Here is an 18,229-nt window from a genome sequence, read left to right as displayed (position 1 = left end):
AGCCCTGCTAGAGTACAGATGGGGCGGTGGGAGAGTCAGAGAAGACCAACAAAGCCGGTGTGGAGAAATGGGTATTTCAGGGATAGCTTGCAAAGTGTGATAACATAGAGAATTGGGAGAGTTTAAATAATGTGAGGAGCCTAGCATAGGAGAAGGATCTCATTTGAAAAGGAGAGAGGTTGGTAAAGGAGGGAGGCACAACTTTGTGTGCCAAGCTGAAGAGTTTAAAATTTTTTTCTATAAATAGAGGGGAGTCATTTAGCAAGTAAATCAGGGCAATAACATATCCACCTCTGGGATCTGGAAAATTCACTCTGGGGGACACATATGGAGGACAAAATATTTGGGCTGGGGGCAGTGATAGAGACAAGGAGGTCAATTTGGAAAACTGTAATAATGCAGATATGTGATGAAGAGGAGCTGAACTATATAGGGCAGTAGCATTAAGGATAGAAAAGTAAAGATACTTTTAAAAACTTGTATACATGAAATTAAAAGAATTTTTTAAAATAGAATAATATTGTGAATACACCGGAGAAACATGGTATTTAAAAGTATCGAATCCTTTTCTAAATAAGTATAAAGGTGTACACACACACAAATTGTCAGACTTAAATTCCTTAAGTTTGGGTGTTAACCTTCAAGTTTTCTTTAAATTGTAGAGCCCATACAATTGACCGTTGAGTACAACGCTTAAGATTTCCAAATAATCCATGTTAACAGTGTCGATAACTAAAGAGGATAATCGACAGAGCTTTCAACGAGTATTAACAAATAGAAAAGTGTCAGTCTGCTGAGATTTTGATGACCTTTTGCTTAAAACTTGATTGCTCTGTGTAATGTATCATGATTTATGTTTTTGTTTCAGGAATAGGTCCAAGCATTAAGGAACCGAATCCAATTTCTCCACGTAAGTCTTTATGCAACTATTTCGAAATATAGCCTCCTGGGCTTTTATAAGAATGAGCTGGTTATGGGGCATTTGCCAGACTTTGAGTTTTGATAAGGAGCCTTATGCTCTTACTCTCCCTCCCCACTTTTTTTCTCATACTTTCTTTTTCCTTAACTCTGTCTTCATTTTCCTTCCTTTTTCTCTCTGTACCTTTGCCACTTTAAAATATGAATTTGTTGACTCATTGGTGTGTATGGACTTAATGGAAGGGTAGTAACTTAGTTTTACAAAGAGAAGTTTATTGTTTGCATACTTACATTGGTCATGATCTGAAATCATTAACATACAGCTACGGGAGTGTTTTTGCTTTACCTGTCATTAATACTGTTTACCTGCTCAGAGAAGTAGTGGTAAAGGAACGAGTTATACCTTCAAGATAATCTCTAGTCCAGGGAGTGTTGCGGGTGGGAGAGGGCTTGTTAGAAAAAAAAGAGGTACCAACTACTCCAAAATGATGCACTGGAAATTGTCTGGGCCAATTCCATCACTTTTCTATGGAAGAAAACTCTGATCCAGAAATATGTAAGTGACTTGCCCGTGGTTCTAATTGGCACTGAGGCAGGACTAGAACCTGGGCTTTGTGGCTGTGAACCCCAGAGTTCTTCTAACTGATGTTGCCTTGTGAGGAGAATCTGTGCTTTTTTCCTTCCTTAAATCCCTCCGTGGCTGACCTCATCAGTGCACATGACAGTCAGTCTGGAGAATTCCTTTATACAAAGCACTTTATAAAATGTTCTGTTAACTAATTATTTTAACAATCTCATGGAAAGTATGATATTAAGTGTATTAGTTTATATATTATTTTATATATTAAGTGTATTATTTTAACAATATCATGGAACCCAGTAAGAGACACATATGGACGCTTTCTCTCAAACGTTCCTGGTTTAATTGTTGTAAATGACATCTCCATCTTTATAGAATGTTTTCACTAAAAACTTTTAATTGTGCCCCACTTTTGGATCTGTAGGCATAAAAAGGCAAGTCATATTTTAATATCTAGTCCTTTTAATCTAGTCCTGCGGCTAGATTAAATTAAATTAGGTTGATGGCTTGGTTCATCTTAACCTCCAGAGAGTTCTGTCTAGTTCTTAAACTCCTTCAGGGGGATCCCCAGCCTGAAGCTACAAGCTCTACAAGCTCCTTTTGTTTACTTCCTGCCTTCAGCAGGTGAAGTAGTGCTATCCCCATTTTTCAGAAGTTAAATGAACACAGAAAAGGGTACATGGCTAGAAAAGAGGGACGAGAACTTGGGAATTTGGATCTTTCCAGAATCTTTTCCGCCACGACATACTTTTCCTGAGTCCTTTCAAGTGCTGGGGCTGCTCAAGGATCACATTTGTCTACAACTGAATCTTTAACACTGAAGTGAGTTGAAAGGCAGAGATTTAATTTATATAGAGATCAGCTGGAGTTGCTTCTGACTGGCGAGGAACATAGAAACAATATTGAAATAATGGGGAGAGCCTATACCTTAAATTTATATTATAAAAACAGAGACCTTAGAAATCTTTATTCTACTGAAAACCCCTCTCTGTTGGAACCTGATTTTAACTTTTTATAAGTGATTCAAAGAAGGTAGCTCTCTTAAATGAAAGGAAATGTTCTATTTCTGTGGCCTGGAATTAGTTTCAAATATAAAAATCTTTGCCAAACAGAGAAACAATTGGTTCTATTTATATGTTTTGCTGACCATAAAACTGACATCACTCCCCACTGAGAAATATTTCCGTTCCCCTCACAGAAAGATCACGGTTGGAAAAGTGTTAAAAAGTAGGTTGTTTTAAATGACACAATACATAGTTAAGACAGGGTTTAATATGAAGAGATCAGTGAAATGTTGTAATCCACAAGAATAGTTTATCCTTATCCTATGTTTTCTTCTTCTCATCCCTTTCTTCCTGTTATTTTTCACAGTTTTAAACGTTCATGAAAATATGTTTGTAAAGTCTTTGAAGTATGTTTTCGGCGTAGTGTCTTATTGTTGGAAGTGTTCAGTGAATAGGAAGCAATGAGTTGGATTTTGGTAATGGAAGTTTGCCTTATTTTCCAGAGCCTCTTAACTTCTGAATTTTCAAGCCTCTTTACTGTTCACATAGTAGGTCCTCAGGACTGAAACAATGAACCACAGACTTAAGGTTTTACAAAGTTTACAAATCTGATTTTTTAGTATGTTGCTCAGAATAATTGCAAATTGAGGCTGTCTTGCAAATCTGATAATTTCATTTTTCTTTTCAGAAAAAAATATAATATGAATACAGTATATTTTGTTGGAATCTTCATTTTATCCTTTAATTTTATTAGTCAGCTCTCAGCCTTTCTGACAATGCTTGTGAAACAAATATAAAATTGCAACATATGATGCAGACTAACCTAAAGTGTGTATTGGTTTCCCTTCCTTACAGCTGTTTTCCACGGCCTAGATACTCTGACTGTGATGGGCATTGCGTTTGCAGCCTTTGTGATTGGAGCACTCCTAACGGGGGCCTTGTGGTACATCTATTCTCACACAGGTTAGTGCAACTGTTAAATATTACTTGGTGCGCATCCTGCGTGCCTGCCGCACAGTGGAACCTCGGTGTTTCATTGCGTGGATGAATGGACGAAATAACGAATGAAAGAAAGTTCATTCTGACCGTTTTCACATTTATGTATTTGGCATAAATTGGATCTTGCAAAAATATAATTTGCTTTAAGCAGTTTTAGGAAAAGGTGTATAAACTATGTTAATTGCAGTTGAGATGTTGGTAAAGTTTAGCTTCTAATAAAGCTCTTTCATAGTTTGGGTTTAATTAAAGGAAGGTAATGTAGACAAACTGGAACTATAAACCATTCCCTCAATGCTAAAGACTTCATAATAGACATATAAATGGGTAGGAAGTTTAAAGGGAAGCCACGATTTCATTACCACATCTGCCAAGGCGCTGAGTACTGTCCACCAGAAGCCCTAATCTGTGGCTTAAACCAAAATTTCTCAACCTTTTAATTAAAAATTCATACCATGTTCTCTTTGATCAACATAAAATTCTCATATCTTCCTTTAGTTATTTAAATTTTCAAAATAATTTTCATGAATTATAAACAAAAATGGTGAAACAATGGCTTTGTTTTCAAACTTGGTCCTCCACCCCACAAAATTCTAATGAGTCCTTCCTTCTGACCCTTCCCACCAATCCCAAGGTTGAAACCTTCTGCCTAAACAGAGAACCTCTTCTGACCCCAATACAGAATGCCGGCCCAGCAAGGGGAGTCTATAGCACAGTGGGAAAGGAACAAATGGGCTGGCCTTCTCTTGCTTCTTTCTTATGTTCTTTGCAAAAATGAGAAGGAAAGACATGCATTTTGAGATATATCCTGTGAGCTAGTTGGTATTGTTTGTTCTTGGATACTTATAGTTTATACAGCAGGCCTCAATTAGCATTGTTTGGTTCAACTTGTGTCATTATAACATCAATAAGATGCAGCAGGAATTTGGTAGGAGCTTAGCTCTTTTTTATATCAATTAGTCTATGGTAAATTTGTTTTCATGATAGGTTGTTTTGCTTAAAGTCTGCAGACTTTATAGACAATGTTAAGTGAGGACTCAGCTGTACTGGGAACCTAGGTAAACTGTGCTCGATTATCAGTCAGAGAGAGGCCAGTGACAGGTCCAGGCCTTCTATTTAGAATTTCATTAACTCTCTACTGAACCAATCAATGCCATCATCTTTGGCTTTACCACGGATCATCCCAACTAGCCAAACTGAAAGAATGACTGCTTTAAAGGGATGGGAAGTACCAAAGGGCAGTTTGAGAAGTCATATCTTAATCCTCATCAGAATCTTCACTTCAAATACTGCTTCCTCCAAATGAGTTATTTTAGAATATGGCAGAAGGAGAAGAATGAATGCTTTGGTGCCTACCATGGGAAATTCACAAATGCAAAGTAAAAGTTTAGGAGAGTTTACAAGTGAGGCTTTGAGTCCTCAAATTATCATTCCTCATCAGCAACCTTTGAGTGAAGTGTATTTCATGTGAAAGAGAGAAAATAAGGCTCTTAAATGTAATAATTCTGAGGATATACAAACATCTATGAATCAGTTTGGGAATATCTTTCCTCATGAACAGTTTATATAAGCACCAGAAGAGATAGCTTTTAGCAGAGTAGCATTTTCGAGTAAATAATTTTGTCACAGGAATACTGGCATGTTCAAATCTCAAACTAACAGTTCTTTGCAGTTTTTTTTCAACCTCCTGCATGGCCACGGGGTTGTAGGGCTGTTGGCAGCTTATGCTGTATATTGGGAATGAATTCGAAAGTACTCCAAGAAGACTCTAGCTCGAAAATTTTCTATGGGCTAGTCACCCACAGATGCTTAACGTGTGCCTGCTGAGCCATGTCTGGCCCTGGTCATAAACTTTCCCTCAAACCCTAAAAGCTAATTTCAGGCCAGGTAGGGCCAGGAAGCCAGATCCAGCCAAAGTAGGGCAACCAAATGGCATTCGTTATTGGAACATACCGCACCGAAATCCCTCTGATAATCCCAGACTCTTGTCCACAGCCAAGCTCACAAACTTGATAAAAGCCAAGCCTGGTTTTATGGCCTATATTGCTGCTCATTAAATTCCGAAGTTTGTCGTTATTGCTCTCTTCTCCCTCAAACCAGAGACTTTAAGAGGAATTTTTAAGTTTTGTTAATATAGAAATGGGTTTGCAAATAGATGAAAGAAAAACAAAACCAAAAACCCTTCTTGTGATGGTTTCTAGCAAAATAAATTATGCTGATTTGGAAGCAAAAAGGTTTATAGACACTGTCATTTGGGCTCTAAACCTATTAGCATCATATATGATAAAGCTTCAAAATGACTTTTTATTAAAACCGTAACCTCTGGTTCATTTTAAAGACTGCGCATAAGGAATACCAGTGTCATACAAGTATAAAAAAGGCTTCTTTCAAGACTCAATGTTCATTTCCTGTCCAGAACTCCCTCTGTTTCATACCTGGATTAGCTAGCTGCAAGTTTAGCTAAAAAGAGATCATAACGCAGTAGCCAGTGAGGAGAGATGTGTACACAAACACTGACTCAAGCCTTTCAATTTCCACAGTAATCTAAGCCCTGGAACTCAGACCTTATATTGCATATTTGGAGGTTCAGGCAGCATCTGCCTCTATGACAGAAACAATCCTTCATTTTGGGTGACTTCTCTCGAATTATGCTTTGCATATGCAGCACAGAGCACAAAACCAAGTCACATGTTTAAGTTGTAGATATCTACTTACTCACCTGTGAGTCTAAAAAAGCTGAGTCCTCACTTTATTGTATGACATCTTTAGGCAGAATAAGGGATACATCTTTAAGGGTCTATTAACTCTATTTGGAAAACTCCATTCCTAAAACTTATGTTCTCTACTAATATGGTACAGCGAGGAGGGACAGTCGGAGTGGAAATGGAACCATCGAATCTTCATGCTCCTGGGAGCCTACCTAGTTCATGAGTCCTTAACCACTAGTCCATGAAGGTCCCAAAATCTTATCTTTTTTTTTTTTTTTTTTTTGAGCAGAGGGGCAAAAGCATTTATTTTTATGTTTTAGTAAAACCTTTAGCTTTGTCACAGTAGTACATGAACATAGTTTAAAGGCTGAAATAGTTTTATAAGACTTGTTATGAAAAAACATGAGTCCCCTGCTGCCCCACTCCCTTTTCTTGCTTTTCAGAGCACCATTTTTTTTCTCTCAGCTGATTCTTTTGGACATTAATCCATATCTCTAAGTAATATGAATATATTGCTACTTTTTGACTTATCAGTTTTAGGCCTTTTCTGTTGACCTCTTATTAAGGAAGATAAAAATTTAGTTCTCTTTCACCCCTGTGCCCCAGTTATACATTCATGCCCTTCTTGTCCCCCTCCCTCCACTATCCTGCTAATAGAGTTATACTGAAATTTTGGTTAGATCGGTATCTACTGTCTACGTTATTATGACTACCTAAATGCTAATCACAGTCTAGCCATGTAGAATGATATTGTTTTTCTTGCATGACTTTTAATTTACCCTAGATTTAACCACTGTTTCTTCCCCAGCCCCCACATTAGCTTAGTTTTCTATTTACTTATCACTAATTCATCTGTTGATTCTCTGCAAGTTTTCTCAATCTCCTCTTAATACATTTAGACATCAGGTATTCTACTGATTTATTTTCTTAAGCAAATCTTTCCTAGAGTCTTCTGCTCTGTTCCTGTCTGAGTTGGCTGCCCTCTATATTTGGATGCTGTTGTCTTCCTACATTATTTCACCACCATGCTGAGGATTCCCTGTAGTTTCAAGTTGTGGATATCCTTTGTCATGTATACCATGTCTTTCTCTTTCTTGGTTAAAGAGTACATAAGAGGGCAATGTTTTTCACACCTTGCATTTCTGAAAATATCCTAATTTTATACAAACACTTGGTAGATTGTTTGGCAAGGTATAGAATTCTGTATTATAATTTTCCTTCAGAATTTTGAAAGCATTCTATATTGACTTTTGGCTCTGAAGATTGCTTTTGGGAAATTCTAAGCCATTCAGATTCCTGACCTGTTTATGTTTCTGAAAGAAATTTTACAATATTAGTACTTGATTTAGGTGTGTTTTCATACATTTTGCTGGGCGTCAGTGGAGCCCTTTCAGTCTAGAAACATGTCTTTTAGCATTGAGATTTTTTCAAATTATTGACTTTTTTCTCGCCCCTATTTTCTCTGTTCTCTTATTCTAGAAACCACATTATTTGAAAGTTGAACCTCTTGAATTGTCCTCATTTTCCTTTCTTTCCTGTTTTCTACCTTTTTCATTTTTTGTTTATTTTCTAGATTTCTTCATCTTTAGCTTTTATTTTCCTATTGAGATTTTGATACTACCTTCAAATTTTTAAATTCCAAGAAATTTTTCCTATAATTAAAAAAAAATCTATCCTATTCTTGTCATGGGTTCAATATCATATCTGAGAATCTTAATATAGGATTGTTTAAGAATGAGGAAGTTCTGAGCTTGTGGTGGTATGGCTGGGCCTTTTACTAAAGAACTCTTGATATCACATCTTTGGCCCTTTCCTCTTGAGCTCATCAGATTTTCTATAAAACTGGTTTTCTTGTTTCCTTCCTGGAGAGTGTAGGTTTGGCTGTCAGTGTTCTGGAGGTCACAGAATTTATCATGCAGACATTCATTTAATCCTGTTTTCTAAGTGTGGTTCTGTGCCCTCAGCTATGCCTGATGTCGGTCATTCCCGGAACCCTCAGCTTCATCCTCTTTAGAGAGTAAACTTCCTGTCTTCCTCCAGGATGAGGAAGGGCAGGGTCCCAGCCGCATGGAGTGAAGAAGGGGATTTCCAGAAATCTTGTTGCTTCTTATACAGAAGTTCAGCCAACCCTACTGTTTGTAACCCCACATTTATCCTTTCTTGTAGGGGTACTTGATGCCACTGTTTCCTGAATTTATGAGGGTTCTGTGTTATAACTTGGTTGTTTCCCCCCGTTTCCTACTGTTGGCTTAGGTTCTCGTCTCTTAAATCTGCTAAGTGAGTTACTACTCACCCATTTCCTCACCAACTTTCAAAATTGTATTGCTATTGTCACCACTCCAGCTTTCTTTTTTTCTTATAGTTTTATGCCTTTTAAAAATCTGTGAATTATCATTTTGGTGAGATTTTCCTCCAGGCCTGTGAGTTGGTTGCAATTCCATATCAATTAATGTCTCTGTTTCTTGATATCCTAATTGTAATCATTTCACAAGCTCACTCCTGTAACTAGACTACCTTTACTTTTAAAAGTTTTCAGTCAGTTTTTATGGATTTCAAAAATTATCCATCCCTATTCTCTAAACTAAAAGACCTCTCTTTTACAGGCAAAACTCTGTAGGAGGGGTGGATTAAATTTTGTTATAATTTATCTTTACTTTAACTTGCCTTTATGGCCCCTGAACAAGATGCACTCAAAGTTTGATGATAATAAGAAGAAAAAGAGGAGAAGGAAGAGGGAAAAGGAAAAGGATTAGGATTGGGGGGAAGAGGTCAGGCTGCCCTTCATGTTTATCTGTACAAACCTTAGATGTGAGCTATTGTCAGAAATTGGACTTGAAGCTCTAGTTTGTTCAACTACTAGTTTTGTTACCTGATCCAGGTATATTAATTATGTTTTCTGATTCTTACTTCACAGGGTTATTGGAGGTGAAAGTGCTTAAATAAGAAATGCATGCGAAAAGTTTCTGAAGTCCAAAGTCCTACAAAAATATAAACTGTTTAAAGTTGCTCGGGTGTACAGGCAGAAAAAAGTCTAAGAGTAGAAGGAACACCATGTTTTACAGAGCAAAATAAAATGCTGAGGTTATGAATTAGGTGTGCCTATCCCAATCCCTCAGGCTTCTATTCAGCAGTCCCTCAGTGGAACACACCTTGTTGTTCTTAAAGCACATCCCCAGGTCTGCCTGAGTCAGGTAAGAATTTTTAATTAGAAGCATCTCTGGAGGCTTCATATGTTTTTAGAGGGCTGAAGTTTCTCCAAGCTCTCACCTCCAGTCCAGGTGAAGAGAGAAACAGCAAGAGGATAGGCTAAAGTGTGACTAGTAAAAGGCAAGAGATTGAGTACCGGGGATCAGAAAGATGCAGCTGGAACATATGAGAACCCTGGTGTGAATATGAAGAAGGCAGGATACACTGTTCACCCAAGAGCTCAGGTTAACTTCAAGTAAGATACCCACCGAAAACCAAAGTGCAGATGCAAACCAGTTGGCCGTACTGCAGGAATATAGAAAGAAAGTGGTAGGCCAGACATGTTGGAAGATTTTAATTCCTGCCTTGGAACATTTTTCCCTTTCCCTACAATTTATAACATGTAATCTACCCCTCTTGCAGAATTTTAGCTGGGGAAAAAGAAATAAATAAATAAAAGGTCTTGTAGCTTGGAGACTAGGGAGGGACAAGTTTTGAAAAAATGATACATAGTGATTGAAAACTTCTCTAAAGGTAGTTCTAGTTTACTCTCCTTGTAGGAGTGAGCTTGTAATTAGGATATCAAGAGATAGAGACATTATTTGGTATAGAATTGCAACCAACATGTAGGCCTAGAGGAAAATATTTTTTATTTTTCTTTCCAGCATCAAGTAATATTAAATCTACATCACCCCCAAGCATATGGTTTTCAAGAAAGAAATTTCAGAAATTTCCCCTATAACTAACCAATCCTCATAATCAGCAAGTTCTCTTCTATGTGACCTAAATCCTTATCACTACCATTTAAAGTCATTTCCTTCTGTTCTGACCTCAGGGAAGATAAAGAACAGCTGTCTGTTCCTCTTTGTAATAATCCTCTGTGGGCAGTATTTGCAAACGGTCTCCTTTGGGCTAAATAATCAGATTCTTCTCACCTTCCTTTAAAATTCTTCTGTTGTGTGGTTTTCCCAAAGATCTTCTTCGTGTTGTTTACATCTTTCTTAGATAAGGTTTCTTTCTCAGGACCTGACATGCTGAAAGACTTCTAGATAAGAGCCCAGTTGTAAAGTAGACCCGCCAAAGAAGTGGCAAGAAATCAGATGTGGAGAACCCCATGCTAAGCTAAAGAAATGAAACAGATTATTCTTTAAAACACACACACACACACACACACACACACATATATATATAAAATGTCTAAATGATCTCTGGCAGTATCTAGGCTCAACCGCAGAGCTGGGTGGAACTAATCCTTTTCCTAACACACCCTCCTCCTGAGTACCACCCCATGCACCAAATACCTCTCCCCTACTCATTCTCCCTCTTCCCCAAATCTCTCTTCTTCAACGTGGTTTGAGATTTTAGGAGCAAAGCATGAAGACTGAGCACATTTCTGATGGCCAAGTTTGATATTTATGAGCAAGAGCTTTCCTCGAACTCCTTACATTCACTAAGTAGGCCTATCCTACTTAACCTTGGGATCCTCCCTGCCCTTCTTCTCCAGAAGTAGACTGATTGTATTTGTCACCCAAGGGATATTTTAGAGAAAGACAGTGTTCTAAGAAATCAGAGGTCCTTGGGTTAGAGAGCAGAACACTGAAAGACCTATCACAGAAAACCCAGGGGTTTTTTAATGTTTTAAGCAGAAATATCTGCACATTAAACTTTCTTTCTCATGGCGACTTTTTCTGTAGTGCCACTTCCATCTAACAAAAAAACTTTCTCAAAAGGTAAACTTTTTTTTTAACAACTTGGTTATGCTGAGAAATCTCACATCTTACATGTGAAAATAGCCACAGAGATAGAAGGGTTAGTCTAAAGAAGATATTTTCAACATTTCCAAGCAGATTCTTAGACAGAGATTGTCCTTGGCACATCATTGTCTCAAGTCAATAGATTATTAGGTTAAGTTGACTTGTCCACCTTGGTGAAATGTATCCTGAAACTTTGAGTATAGGGGACTTCTTTGTTTTGTTTTATGTGAGGTTTCATTTTGGACAGAGTTTTGCATCAACAGCTCAAGGGTTTCCAAAACTCAGGAAGTTGAAAGACCTTTGTAATGGGCACTGATTAAAATAAACTGACATGGCAACAAATTATATTTGGCAAATAGACATCGGAAAACAAATATTCAGACTTCCTGGGCAGGGAGCAGTACTGGCACTTTTCCTGAATGTGAATAATCAAGCACGTTTCAAATTCTGGATGAGACAGAATTGTTCACTATCAATAGATGAGCCAAAACCATCTTGCTTGAGCCGCTATCAGGCTGAACAAATGAAGCCCAGGTGAGCCAAAAAGGAGAGGTAGAGTGTTGACCTACCTCTTGCTTTCTGATGGGGAAAAGATATATTTAAAATGTGCTTCACACACAGCCACATTAGCCCTTCTAATTAATAACATGAGGAACCAGCTGGGTGTGGATCAACATGTGGGTTGTGAGGGGGCTGAATTTTTAAAGTATATCATGAGTTATTCAGATCTCTGGAGGCTTTTGGTTTTTCTTTTTTCAGTGTGTGTGTGTGTGTGTGTGTGAGCACATCACAAAAGCTGAAATTTGATTTCCTTCTTGAAAGCTCCCATTCTGGGGAAAGTGAATTTCTGGCACCACCTTTAATTACATACATATGTGATGGGCAGAGGGCAGTGCTGGGGAGGGTCCAAAATATAGATTGCCCCCAAAAAAGGAAGAACAAAAATACAGTGTTTCTCTGCTTCTGAGGAATATTAACCTCCTAATCTTAGGTAGCTAGTCATACATGAGCGACAGGGGGAACAAAGGAATAGGGGCCCAGCCTAGAGACTGCCCAAAGAACACCCTATTTATCGGTAGTTAAACAATCCCTCCTGCATCCCCAGAGACAAAGGACAGGAGGATCATAATCTTAGCTGGCCTCACCTGGCTACAGAAGCCTGCACAGAAGGTATTACCCTAATTTGCCTACAATTTAAGCTTCCTTATAATACTATGTTTATGCCTGGAAGTTCATGAATCTAATTATAACAGACTGAATTCTGGGTACACATTAGGCAAAGAGTTATATAGCAGCCAAGTGTCAATCAAAATGACCTCACTTGCCAATCACCTAAAAACACCTTTGTAATCACCTATCACAGCCCCAGATATAATGCAGACCTCTCCCTCCTCCGGGGTTACAACTCTCCATCTTCCCTGGCTGGGCTGTAACCCGTACCTCCCCAACCAGGGGTACGTAACCTTGTTTCCATGTGGTTAGCCAGTTTTAGGCTTGACCCGTCTTCTACCTCATAATGTTCTTTTAACAAATGAATATTTTCTCATATTCACTGAGCTGAAGTTCAGAACACTGAGAGAACATAAAAGTGAAAAGGACCTAGAGGTGTGTGTGTTACTGGAACTCCGATTGCTCCAATGGTAACACTACCTCTTCTCCGTCCCACCAATCCCAGAAGAAAAGATAATCAGGAATTGTAGCAAGGGCCGAATATGCAACAAGTATATAAATGCCACGAGGTGGATGCAGAAATGTGTGTTGTAGCTGTGTGGTTCATAAAATGGGTGGCAGGGAAGCTGTAACCAGCCTTAGGGGCATGAGCCGGTTATACATTTTACAGAACTGCTCTTTTGGCAGAGAGGCCCAGAAAGGGAATGGAGGTAACAGGCTGAGTTCCAGCACTTGAAGGGCAGGGCCTTTGCTTGTGTGTTTTCAGCTGATAGCTGTGTATTTTCAGTGTGACAGGAAAGAGGAGGCTCCTTCATAAACAGACCTGGCCCTCTGGGGCTTCCCGCATTGGAGAGGAGTTGGGGGAGACTGCTGACCAGACTTTTATGAAGTTTATGCTCTGACTTTTCAAAGAAAATGCAGTGTTTGTCATTGGAGATCTTGATAACTTTTCCCTACCCAGAGCCATTTTTGAGAGCGGCCCTGAGGCCAGTTTCACTGAAGACAAGACTGAACTCTAGAGGCTTTTTGCAGTGCTAAATGCAAACCATGTGTGTGACCCAGGGTTTCCTCTCTCTCCAGAGCACTGCACATTTGGTACAGGAATGGGATTAGCTCAAATGCAGTGGGGTGTGTAATGAAAAGTGGGTTGTTTACTGTGTTAGTGATACACTGCACCCTGCAGTGAGCCTCAGGATAGAGGGAGCGTTCCCTGGCAACCGCAGTCCCTATATGCGGACAGCTAAACCCCTTCCCCAAAAGGTTTTTCAGAGAGCAGCCTCCTCCTAACTCTGTTTCTCAGGTGGGTTGTGTGCTTGCAGCACATGGTTCTCTGCTGTGGCTAGGGTGAAACCGAGGTTTCATCACCTCCATTTTGCATGGTACATTCAGAAAAAGGCCCCCAAACTGCCAGTGGTCTCATTACGGTTTAAAGATCTCACCTCCCAAACCCTACAATGAGAAGAGATGGACAGTGTTTCCTGAATACAGGTGCCAGTCAGTTGAATCACACAGTACAGCAGGTGGTGGTTTCTTCCAAGGTTGTAGGCGCTGAAATTCTGGGCATTCATCCTCACCTATCAGGGGTCTTAACTACTATAATTGCCTGTCAGACAGCTAGAGGCAGTTGTTGTTTTCCCAGGAAAGAGGCTTTGAAAACAGAACACCAACGAAAGAACAGCCTTGTGGTGTAAGGCCTTCTGCCCCTGGTTGAGAAGAACATCAGATAAAATGACAAAGGGAGAAATGATCTTTTCAGGAATGCACACACCTAACGTCTTTCTTCGCTCCTTTTCTTTATCAACTGCAGGGGAGACTGCAGGACGGCAGCAAGTCCCCACCTCCCCACCGGCCTCGGAGAACAGCAGTGCGGCCCACAGCATTGGCAGCACGCAGAGCACACCCTGCTCCAGCAGCAGCACAGCCTAGCCCAGCCTGGCCACTGCCAAGGGCCGGACCTGACCACACATGTATCCAGACTCCAGAAAGGCTTGATTGTGGTTCCCGTGCAAAGAGAGAGTGAATTTCAGTATAAACATCACCTGTTGTATTCACCATCCCCCTATCCAGGGCTAATCTAGATGCAACCCCTGGGCTTCTATAACACACTAGAGTTCATGTGAGAAAGCTAAGGTGGTGGCCTTCTCCACCAGCCCCTCACAGGCTTGGGGGTTTTCAATGTGAAACACATGCCAGTTTTTTAAATGCTGCTTTGTCCAGGTAAGAACATCCATTATTTGGGGCCCTGAGTTTTACCCAGACTCAAGTTGGTAAAAAAGATAATAGCTAGGCAGTAGAACCAATGAGATGTGGCCAAAAAAATTTTTTAATAACTGAACCAAGATGTAAAACAAAAGAAAGGCTTCAAGACCTCCTAAGTGCTTTCCTCCATGTCTAATTTGCACCTCTGGATGCACACTTCTCACTTTGCTGCCACATCCTGTGGGGGCTGGTGTGTCTGCTTGATAGGTGCTGCCCTCAGGGACTATATCCCAACACACATCAGGCAACATTCCTTTCTTGTGCCCTGGGCCAGAACCGATGCTGATTACCGTATCAGCTTCCTCCTCCTCCCCACACTAGCACACTGACTGCAAAAAACGTCTTAATGCAAATTTCGTATTTCTTCATAGACACGTAGAAATTGAAAATGGCCAAAATCTGGGACTGCAGATGTGGGCCCATTTATGATATTTTGCTCTGATAAATTAATGTGTAAGTTGGGGCAAAATTCACTTGTAAAGTTGAGGAATTTGCTCAGTGCTATATATGCCAGTAAAAGTATATAATATATCATCTGGCACATTCATTTTTTCCGTGAAGAAGAAAAATTCATTCTCCCTTTAAAAATTTTTTATGCCTTCAGAGTTGAAACTTATTCTTAAATATATTTGGGAGAATTGGTGTTTCCACTCGAAACATGTCAACCTTTTTAATAGACCCTTTTTTTAAAAACCATGCTCTTATAAGATGCAAATGCTTGGCAGATGCTCTTAGATTCCACTTGGTTATCGGAACATTGTCACCAGTTCTGCCAAGAAAGTACTGAGATGTGGGCACTCATTTGGGTTGCTTTAGTTCTCCTGCCTTAAATATATCCCAAACTCAAAAAGAGTTTGAGGTGGAATAATGGAATAAAACGGAATAATATGATGCCACTTTGCAGCTAAAATAAGCTCAACTGATACCTCTATGTTGAAAAAAGAAAAGAATGCCTGAGGAAAATTTCCATGCCAAATCATTTACTACTGAGGATGGCTTTGTAGCAAATAAATATTATTCTTTTTCCAGATCACTACACCCCAAACAACTCAGAATTTACAAATAGAGCAGGCTAGATTCTACCCCAAAATATTCATAAGCAAATCTCACTGCCTTTAAAATAAGGAAATTGTGCCTGGTTCTCTATGAATGGAACCTTAGGTAGGAAATGTTGATGCTAGCCAAGACCTAAGCACAGCGTCTGCAAGACAGATGGAGGCTAGCAACAATCGCTACCACATTATAGAGTAATTCTCTGATTGATTTGATAGGTGTAGACAATCGAGTTGATTTTAACCAAAACATTATTTGAGGGCTAAGATTTCTAGTCTGTCTACCTTGATAATTGTGCATATTTTCACATACAAATGAAAATAGGTGATTAGAGAATTTTTTTTCCTTTTGGTTAACTTTTTTTAACATAAAGGTATCAGAGTGGAGGACCTAGATTACGCTACCTGTGTTTGAAAATAATGCGCTTTGCCTAACCTTCAGCAGAATGTATTGTTTTAGCATATTCTATGTATGAAAAAGTCTAAAGATGTCTTCAAAGAAGACTAGAGTCTTTAAGTCACTTATAGCTATATTTTACTACAAAAAGTTTGTGTATAAAGATATATTTAAGTGTTTTAGATTTTAAAAAAAGTTACTCCATATGAAATGTATAATTTCAGTTACTGTGAATTCTTTTGATCAGTTCTTTGCTTTTTAAAACACCCTTTTCTTCCTGTTAAAAAGAAAATTAGCTATTGAGAGGTATTAAAAAATCCATTTCTTAGATGGACAGGGTTAAAACTGAAACTTTTTGTAATATATTTAAATGTGTATTTTTGAGAGAGATGCTGCATCGTCATTGATTTTATAAGTAATTTCAAATTAATTTACAAATTTATAGATGCAAACCAAAAGATTTTAAGAGAAAAAGAAGAAAAAAGTCAACTTTTATTCGTTTAGGTCTTATTGTCAAAAGTATTATTCAGATCAAGAAATCCATGTTGATGAAACTTGATCCCATGTTAATTGGAGAGTGAATGTCACTAAGTATTTCTGAAAGTTTTCTAAAAATGAACATTAAAAAAATAGAGTTTTCTCCCTAGCTTCTTGTTAAACAGCATTTTCAATTGCTTCATACTTCATAATTTTAATACAGAATATGAGCTCAACTTTATAACATGTTCTCCAAGTTTCTATAAAACCGTTGTTATATTCCAGTTAAACTCTATCTGCAAAGTCTTGTAACTTCTGCAGGCTACACCCTTAATTCGCAGAGGCCATTTTGTTTTTGTTTTTATTGATGCTAAAGCTATTATTGAAATGCTCTAAACTCCAAGGCAGATTGCGTAACATCCTATAGCTTTTCACCATGTGTTGTTTACCAGCTGTTACTGTTTTTTGTTAAGTCAGAAATTGCTTCTGTCTAAGCTGTTTCTATAGTATTTTCTAAACAACAACAAGAAAAAATGGTTTTATCCTTGTCTGTAATAAGATTGTAAACCCATTTCCTGTGTGTGTTCTGTAGTGGGCATGATTGTGAGCGTGTGTGGGGGCACACACTTGTGCGCTGGTCTTTTTGTACTGTAACTACCTCATGATTTGAGTGATGGTTGTACTGCTGGTTGTATTAACAGAGCACATTTTATTGGGTGAATCGTGTGTGATTTTTTTCCTGTTTGTTTTAGGTGGGGGTTGTTCATGAAACTGACAGATGTTTCTTCTAAAAAGGACTATTATCAGTTTTCAAATACAATACTTCTCTTCTGGTTTTTCCTGAATGAGCCTGATTTTATTGCTGTTTTTCATCATCTATAAGGGTAAAAAGAGTACCCTTGAAATCCCTGTGGCCAGTTTGAACACCCCTGTTGTACGTAGTCTTTTTTCTGTTCAGTGTGTCGGCAGTTTTGTGAACATGCTTAGATGTATAGTTTTGATAACCACAGTTTTAAGTACTTTATCTGTGCATAATAAAAGATATATATCAATTATTAATATACGTCTTGTTTGGTCATTATTAAATTATACCCTCAGGCTAATGTAACCTTTTTTTACTATGCTTCTCTCCTAAATTTATCTTCTAATACAAGTGTGCTGATGAGGAGGAAGGAGAGAAAAGGCTAGAGAATACCCTAGGCTCACTAGAGCAGACCAAAAAAGGAATCAAGGCCAGCAGCCCACCCCTCACAACTCACACAGGTCTGTGCCCACACGGCAGGAACAGTGTGAGAGGCTTAAGTAGCATCACACTCCCGTGAGGTTGGGGCTCTTGTCACAAACAAGAGTCCATCCATTTTCCAGTACCAAGATTACACCTTGGCACCAGCTCCTCTCTCAGAGGGTAGAGGGAGAAATTGGCAGTTCAATTAATTTTCCTGCCATTAAACTCTCCTTGTATGTGTTGGAGCAAAAACCTTAGGTGATTCATAAATGGGCTTCAGAGAGTCTATTAACTACCTGAAATTATATGTAAAATTTCGCATTGATGTAGTTGGGCTTTTGTTGTTTTGTGTTTCTTCTGTGAGAGTTACAGAGGTGAAATAAAACAATTATTTGTTAATGCTCTTTCTTACCTGTTCTAGTCACTTCTTTGGAGGAATTGATGTTAACAGCCTTTTTTTCTAATTCAAGTATATCAAAACGTGTTCACAAATAGAGAAATTT

General features: G+C 38.6%; 1 protein-coding gene across 1 annotated transcript in view; it reads left to right on the top strand.

Annotated features, from left to right (window-relative positions):
* TGFBR3 (transforming growth factor beta receptor 3) overlaps positions 1–17,564 on the top strand; it is a 179,380-nt gene extending 161,816 nt beyond the window's left edge. Inside the window, exons 15-17 of the mRNA XM_039838819.1 lie at positions 869–910; positions 3,358–3,465; positions 14,124–17,564. Coding sequence (XP_039694753.1) covers positions 869–910; positions 3,358–3,465; positions 14,124–14,242 — 269 coding nt within the window. The 3' untranslated portion in view covers positions 14,243–17,564. The remainder of the gene's footprint in view (positions 1–868; positions 911–3,357; positions 3,466–14,123) is intronic.
* The last annotated feature ends 665 nt before the right edge of the window (positions 17,565–18,229 follow it).

The sequence above is a fragment of the Pteropus medius genome, unplaced genomic scaffold (assembly GCF_902729225.1).
Source record: "Pteropus medius unplaced genomic scaffold, Ma_sr-lr_union100, whole genome shotgun sequence".
In the NCBI taxonomy this organism is placed as follows: domain Eukaryota; kingdom Metazoa; phylum Chordata; class Mammalia; order Chiroptera; family Pteropodidae; genus Pteropus; species Pteropus medius.
This window is presented reverse-complemented; position numbering and strand designations above follow the sequence as displayed.